Source organism: Salmo trutta, chromosome 35 (assembly GCF_901001165.1).
Source record: "Salmo trutta chromosome 35, fSalTru1.1, whole genome shotgun sequence".
Lineage (NCBI taxonomy): Eukaryota > Metazoa > Chordata > Actinopteri > Salmoniformes > Salmonidae > Salmo > Salmo trutta.
The window spans coordinates 15,317,995-15,326,599 of record NC_042991.1 but is presented as its reverse complement, the minus strand read 5'-3'; the positions used below and the strand labels follow the sequence as shown (position 1 = coordinate 15,326,599).

General features: G+C 43.5%; 1 protein-coding gene across 1 annotated transcript; it reads left to right on the top strand.

Moving 5' to 3' along the window:
- The first annotated feature begins 1,503 nt into the window (after positions 1-1,503).
- On the top strand, positions 1,504-7,401 carry LOC115174678 (terminal nucleotidyltransferase 5A). Its single transcript, XM_029733451.1, has 2 exons — positions 1,504-2,707; positions 3,900-7,401. The coding sequence occupies exons 1-2, from the start codon at positions 2,270-2,272 to the stop codon at positions 4,794-4,796; spliced, it is 1,335 nt and encodes a 444-aa protein (XP_029589311.1). The 5' UTR covers positions 1,504-2,269; the 3' UTR covers positions 4,797-7,401.
- Positions 7,402-8,605: the final 1,204 nt, after the last annotated feature.

Genomic DNA, 8,605 nt, shown 5'->3' with positions numbered 1-8,605 from the left:
CCAAATGTAGTTAATGGAACTATTTTCCATTCTGTTCCTGGATAGGGACTCCCTTTGCAGAGGTGTGACATGTCAGAGTGTTGTCTTTCGCCACCTCTTCCCTCACACACCTCTGTCTTTTCCAACAGGCTAGCCCTGGGGAAGAGTGTATGGTTTCATAGCGTGACTGTGCAAAGGTTTCTCTTCCAGGTCGCTGTTTATAGACACAAAATGGCCGTTCCCTCTGTGTCAGTAAAAGAGTGGTTTTACAATGTGGAGCATGCACAGGGCCAGGTCATTCGCCAGGGTGGTCTTTCCTTCCTGATTTCTGCCAGGAAGTTATAGATGTAACACTGTAAAAGAGCAACTTAGGTTTATCAGTCATGGGAAAAACACAGGTCTACTAGGAACAGTATGAGCTGTGTGTGTGTGTGTGTGTGTGTGTGTGTGTGTGTGTGTGTGTGTGTGTGTGTGTGTGTGTGTGTGTGTGTGTGTGTGTGTGTGTGTGTGTGTGTGTGTACATACATATACATGCGTGTGTGGGACTATGTGTGTATGCATGTAAATGTGTGTGTGTGCGCAACTGTGTTACTGTACATACAGGGTAATCTGCAGTAAGATGGTTTATGGGCTAGTCAACAGTGACGCAGATATGCCAGTGAAGCTCTATCTGATTGATTCTGCGTGACAAGAACTGTCAAATTGGGAATTGTGAATACTGACTTTTTAAATATTTGACATGTGAGCTTACACTTCGAGAGGGAGATTTTGAAACCCCTAGAGGGCGATATAGGGAAGGATCTTGCGTGGCCCAGTTTATATCAAGAGATGAATATGACTGATAGTTAACATTAATATTTGTGTAAACAACATGATCTACATATCTGACACAATACTACACATAATTAAAGGTACTCTCTGTGACACATGTGAAGGGTATGATGTACATGTTGGAGTTTGTCAAACAACACATGCATGTGGCTTTTAGTAATGAATCTTCAGGGTGTAAAATAACTGAAAAGCATATCAAAATCCCTGTGCAAAATGTGTTGCATCTATAAAAACAGCCCTGCAAGACTTCTTGTAGAATGTGCCTAGTGACAGATCTAAAATCAGCGTTCATTCTGCCAATATAACGTTAATCTACGGGGTGGTGAAACTGATCTCAGATCAGCATATGGGACAACTTTATTCCCTTACTACATTTGCACACACTGTACATATATTTTTCTTTTGAGTTATTGACTGTACGTTTGTTTATGCCATGTGTAACTCTGTGTTGTTGTTTTTGTCGCACTGCTTTGCTTTATCTTGGCCAGGTCGCAGTTGTAAATGAGAACTTGTTCTCAACTGGCCTACCTGGTTAAATAAAGGTGAACAAAATGTTTTAAAAATAATTGCGCGTTGCGAGCGATGTACCCTGAAGCACCGATTAGAGCGATTGGTGGAACAAGCTGCCACTCAAACTAACCATCACCACTGTTCCTTCGCAGGGGAAAACATTTTCGACGTCAGAACCTCTCAGTGGTGCGACGCACTGCCATCAAGCGAAACACGGGCAACATGTAACGCGCAAGTAGAAGCAATACACCATTTTATGGCATGGTATGTGAAGGTGTATAGGAATACGTCTTTCGTAGGTTAAATCTGACGCGTAAAAGAGCAGCAGAGATATATTCGAAAAGACGCGAAACCTGCTGCGTATAAAAGTGGGAGGAAAATAAACTTTTGGAGGTGCTGAAATGTTTTTGATTCTAACAGAAGAGGCGATTTATGTTAGGAGTGGGGATACAACTTAAGAAAGTGAAAGACGCTATTCTGTATCAATGCTAATTGACAGGCGCAACTTTAGGCGATGGCGACCCAGACGGAAGAGAAAGCGCACAGTGACCTAACTAATACGGGACAGTGAGCTAGGCCCACGGCTGTACAAGCCCGCGAGACCCGCCCAACAATCGAATAATATCCCGGTGAACTTGGGGAAAGGGAAGAGATTGGACAGCTGGCTTTACGCAGCGCAACGAGCTGAACATATACCCCGACTTTACTACAAGCAACTGAGAAGTGGAACTACGTCTGCTGTGCGTAAATTGGAGACGACACGGCTTGTTATGATGAACAACGTTATCTAAAGGACGGCGATAAAGGTAAATACAGCCAGTTGATGTGGCCAAAGCACTCTGGCAAGCTACTCCCGCGGAAACACGGCTCCCTTATTTCACAGCAAAGCCAGAGACGGAGGGAGTGAACCCTTTTGTCGTTTACATTTTCATATCTACCTTTTATCAATATGGGCGAGAAAGTCGACTCAAGAGGATCGACTCCAGTGGAGGGCTGTTTGGTTGACGGGGAGAGCAGCAACCTCAGCGTGCTGAACTGGGAACAAGTGCAGCGCCTGGACGCCATCCTGGCTGGGTCCATCCCCATCCACGGCCGCTGGAACTTCCCAACCCTGGAGATTAAACCGCGGGACATCGTCAAAGTGGTCCGGTGTCGCATGGAGGAGAAACGCATACATGTCCGGGAGGTCCGCCTGAACGGTTCCGCGGCCAGCCATGTTCTCCACGAGGACAGCGGTTTGGGATGGAAGGATCTGGACTTGATATTCTGTGCCGACATGAAAGGCGAACTAGAGTTCCAGACGGTGAAGGATATAGTTCTTGACGCTCTACTAGACTTCTTACCCGAGGGAGTGAACAAGGAGAAGATCACACCAGTGACCTTAAAGGTAATTTAACTGTTATTATCATTTGACATGATCATTTCAGATTCATACTGCTGGTTAATACAGTGTATTACGTAACAGTTTAGATGCGCAAATGTTTGTATGAATATTGCATGCTGCGTATTTTTTTGTATTTTATTTTTTATTTTACCTTTTATTTAACTAGGCAAGTCAGTTAAGAACAAATTCTTATTTTCAATGACGGCCTTGTTCCGGGGCAGAACGTATCATGGCTTGCGTTACAATGCAACCAGTGAAAGTTATGTTCCAGTATGAGAATGCAGTACATTCGTTTTACATCTTCATTTCCCCTCAATGAGCTTACTGCAATAAGTTATGCCAATTCACATCGTAATAACATATTTTTTTTGCAGTATGCCTATGATGCATTCAGAATTATGCCCTTTATTCTAAGCTGCATGGTGATAAGGCTGCAGATAGTAGAAACGGTGGTTTCCACTACAAAGAGGATTCAAACTAATCCAATTGGAACGGGATCCGCTCATTTACCTAGATACCTACTTACGAATGACCCGACACTAGAGCTGTCCAGCAGACCAAATAAGGGAGAAGATTACCTCTGTTCAATGCAAAACATATAGGGTGTTTCTCAATATGCATACTACCGTGCTCCACACTCTCATGTTCTGAGTGCATTCTTCGAGGACATTCCCTTGAGTACGTTCTTGTGGGGATGAGAGTGTGGAGAATGCATAAAACAATACATTTGAAAAGCACTCACACTCCCCCTACGATATATCGTCAAAAATAATATCCCGATATGTAACTGTATCAATGATTTTTTTCCCGCTCATCACTAATAGATATGCTGATAATGTCATACTTAAGCAAAAAGGCCCGAGGGGTTGTGGTATATGGCCAATATACCACTGCTAAGTGCCTGTACAGCCCTTAGCGGTGGTATATTGGACATATACCACCAATCCCCAAGGTGCCTTATTGCTATTATAAACTGTTTACCAATATAATTAGAAGAGTAAAAATGAATGTTTTGTCATAGCCAAGGTATACGGTCTGATTTACAATGGTTTTCAGCCAATCAGCTTTCAGGTCTCGAACCAACCAATTAATTAAAAAAATATATAATTCATGTATTTAATGTATCTAATCTTTCATTTATTATTACCATTTACCATAGACATGTATTCTTATGACTTTATTGTTGTGTTTTCAGGAGGCCTATGTGCAGAAGATGGTGAAGGTGTGTAATGATTCAGACCGCTGGAGCCTCATCTCCCTCTCCAACAACAGAGGCAAGAATGTGGAGTTAAAGTTTGTGGACTCTCTGCGTCGCCAGTTTGAGTTCAGTGTGGACTCCTTCCAGATTCGCCTGGACTCCCTTCTCCTCTTCTACGAGTGCTCCGAGCACCCCATGGCAGCCACCTTCCACCCCACCATCCTGGGAGAGAGCGTCTATGGTGATTTCTCCGCCGCCCTCGACCACCTACGCAAACGCCTCATCTGCACGCGGAGTCCCGAGGAAATTCGCGGTGGTGGTCTACTGAAATACTGCCATCTGCTGGTCCGGGGTTTCTGTGCGGCTTCCGGACCCGAAATGAAACTTCTGCAACGCTACATGTGCTCCAGGTTCTTCATAGACTTCCCAGAGGTGGGCGAGCAGAGGAGGAAGCTGGAATCCTACCTCCAGAACCACTTTGTGGGCCTCGAGGACAGGAAATACGACTATCTGGCCACTCTGCATGGAGTAGTGCGGGAGAGCACCGTGTGCCTGATGGGCCACGAGAGGAGACAGACACTGGGCCTCATCTCCTCCCTGGCCCTTCGGGTCCTTGCCGAGCAGAACGTTATCCCCAACACGGCCAACGTCACCTGCTACTACCAGCCGGCCCCTTACGTCGCAGACGGCAACTTCAGCAACTACTACGTGGCCCAGGTGCAGCACGTTTACCCACAGTACCCCCCTCAGCAATACCCACCTCAGCAGTACCCACCTCAGCAGTACCCCCCTCAGCAGTACCCACCTCAACAACACCCTCCGTCACAGTATCCCCTTCCACGCCATCCACCTCCGCACCACCCCATGTACACTGCATGGATGCCCTGCAACTGAGTGTGTGTGGACACACACACATACACACAGTCACTCATGGAACGACAGGATTCTCATCCTAACAAATGGATAGATCACAGGATGATCGTGGTTCCTCTGTATTCTGATAGACAGATAAAGAGAGGTGTAGTATTGCTTTGGTTTCGAGCAGGATGGATAGGAGAGAAGAGGCCACTTGGATATGGTCAGACCCTGGATAGAAGGCTTTCATCCAGGGCAGAAAGCCAGCGGTGGAGGAGAGGAGGGTAAAAAGAGGCGAGCCAGAAGAATGCTGATCTAAGATGATGCTGAGGTTGAAGCCAGGAGGCCAGTTTGTCCATGGCTATTAGCCAGGCCTAGAAGCCAGGCACCTTGCTGAACAACCAAGCACCGCCACAGAGTGACAAGTATAGGAACATTCTGCTTAGGGTTGAATACTACCAGTGTTGATGCAGTGAAATAATGTACATAACCACCGTGATAGTGGTTATGTTTTTGCAAACAATGACTTGTATTTGAGACTCACGCTTGAATATACATACACAGTATAATGTCTAACACTCATACATGTATACAAACACAGACACACTATTAAACATCTCACACCCCAGAGATTGCATACATTTACATAGGCACACACTGAGTGTACGGTGAAAGAAAGTGATCACAGAGAATACAGGAAGTTGTGTACATGTCCTGATTGGTTGGCTAAGAAGACAGAGCGTTGACATTTCTCTGACCAGTGAAAACAAGAAGTATGAGAGTCTGACCGCAGACAATGCAAAAGAAGAACTGGACATAGTTTACAAACCAAAGAGCTATCTTGTAGATACCCACCATTTGGCTGATCAAGGGGGAAAATATGCAATATGTATGTGAATATTTTGCTTTAAGTGCCTACATGTGTAAAAGGAAGAAATAGGTTGTTATATTTTGTCAATAAACCCAGGCCTGTTCATTTTAGACAAAGGACCATGGGCCTTTTAAGGGTGATAGTGTGTTACCTGTGTAAATGAATGTATTTTGGACCAGAAAGGGACACAATGTGGAATTGTTATTGAAGTAGAGGGAGACGGTTTGGACCTTTGACTTAGTGTGTTTCATATCTCCCAACTCAAGAAAGTATAATTGGATGACGAGAGGGAGATGGGTTAGAGTGTAAGAGAGGGGAGGAGTTTACAAGGAGAGTATGTCAACAGAGCGTACTGTAGGCGTTTTTACCAGTAGAGAGAGGGTCCTGAAAGTGTATTTCGGAAATATATGGGAAATGTGTTTTTTCACAAGGTGGAAATTGTCCTTTGCCATTTTCTTCTTTGTGACATTTCTGATGTTTTATTTGTGAGACGTTTCCATGTGTGATGTGAGAGAGGGGGAGCGGAAGCATTTTCACCTCTGCAAAGTTTGCACCTGTAATTTTTAAGTAATTAAACATCAAATAATGAATAAAGTAAAGATTAAGAGAAGGATAACTAAGTTAACATCTCAAAGGTATTTTTCTAATTATCTTGTATTCCCCTTATAAAGATGTTAGGTGCAAACTTTGAGCACGTGAAAATACTGGGTAAAACTAACCCTATCAATGCAGACACCTCACATCATTCTATTAAACCTGTTCTCGGATATCTTATTTTTGTATCAATCTCTATTTTTGTATATGTTGTTCGGCTCATGCCATAGTTTTCTTGATTGCCTCGTTCCAAGAGGCTGTACAGAGTGTTAATGCAAGTGTGTGTGTGTGTTTGCATGTGTGGGAGAGTGTTATTTCAATAAATTCTCTGGTTTTCCCCAAAACCCGATTGGAGGATTCCCGGAATCAGGAAGGAATAAGCAGGAAATCTCGAATACTCCAACCAGGATTTCTAGAAAAACAGGGAATTTATTGAAAGTTCCCAGAATTTGGCAAACCTAATGATGACTCGTACACACAAGGTTAACGGTGTTGCTCATGTAACCTTTTTTAACTTTCTTTTTTGTTTTAAAAACATTATTTTCTAACTAACACGCAAACCACACCGAACACGTTGCGTGCGTGAGCGTTGCAAAATAAATGTACACATGTTATTCAATAATTTCACCCACACAGCCCGCGAACGAGTGTCTGCATAGCCAAGCGCTAACATCCACGAGCGTCAAGTCCCCTCCTTATTGAATTTCAGGAAGTTACAGACCCAAGGGGATGCTTGAAAGACAAATGAGGAGAGATGAATTATAGATGACTAACTAGGTATGCCTTTTTATCTGTGGATTAATCGTCGGAGTAGATTTTGTATGACTCTGGGTAGTAACCCAATGTTTATCTCCCAGGACAAACTAACTAGCAACCGCTAGCTAGCTAAATGTCCATGAATGTTTAATGTATATTAGAATTGATTCACAGTTGATTTTGGTATTTTAACCCTATGTGTCATGATCGTGTCTGGTGGGGATAGACAAAATCAACATGCAGACGCACACACGTGGCTGGTGTAGTCGGCATGTAAGAAAGAGATTGTCTTAGAGTCATATTGTTGTGTAAATGTCTATTTTGATTGCCATCCAATATGGGGTTTGTCAAAGAGTTGGAAATAATGTTTAAAGCAAGTGTCTAAGATGAAATACTTTTATAATTAAAAAGGAAGGAAAATCAGTTATGCACTCCTGTAGTCAGTTATGACTACACTGACTATACTAAACATTAGGAACACCTTCCTAATATTGAGTTCCACCCCCTTTAGCCCTCAGAACAGTCTCAATTCGTCAGTGCATGGACTCTACAAGGTGTTAAAAGCATTCCACAGAGGTGTTGGCCCATGTTGACTCCAATGCTTCCCACAGTTGTGTCAAGTTGGCTGGATGTCCTTTGGGTGGTGGACCGTTCTTGATACACTAGGGAAACTGTTGAGCGTTGAAAAACCCAGCAGCATTGCAGATCTTGACACAAACCGGTGCGCCTGGCACCTACTACTATACCCCGTTCAAAGGCACTAAAATCTATTTGTCTTGCCCATTCACCCTGTGAATGCCACACATACACAATTGAAGTCTCAATTGCCGAAAGGCTTTCTTTAATCTGTCTCCTCCCCTTGATCTACATTGATTGAAGTGGATTTACCAAATTACATCAATAAGGGATAATAGCTTTCACCTGGTCAGTCTGCCATGGAAAGAACCGGTGTTCTTAATGTTTTGTACACTCAGTGTATATATACAGTATTTAAATACTCATAACTGTACGTCCCTCATGACCCCTGCTCTTTCTGTCTGTGGTTCTTTTCTGCTCATTAATTCTCATTTCGATGCAACACCCACCACTGGTGTGCATGGCCAGGGCTCTATTTTCATTTCATCCAACAAATGTATACGCCTTGAGTTTGCTAAACGGCATTGGCACTTGGATTGGAACCAGTGCTTTGGTCAGAAGACATGAAAATAGAGCTCTTTGGCCACGCACACCAGTGGTGTGTTTGGTGTCGAAATGGTGAATGCAGAAAATAACTTCATACCTACTGTAAAAAATGGTGGTGAATCTTTGACGTTATGGCACTATTTTGATTCCACTGGTCCTGGGGCACTTAAGGTCAATGGCATCATTAACTTTACCCAGTACGAGGACATTTTAGCCCAAAAAACGGGTTGCCTAAAACTTGGCCACAAGTGGATCTTCCAGCAAGACAATAAACACAAGCACACATCAAAATCCACAAAGAAATGGTTAATGGGCCACTAAATCAAAATTTAGCAATGGCCAACTCTGTCTCTGGACTTGAAACCACTTGAAAACCTGTGATTTGAATTGAAGAGCCATAAGCGCAGGCAAAGGATATCAAGGACCTGGAAGGATTCTGTATGGA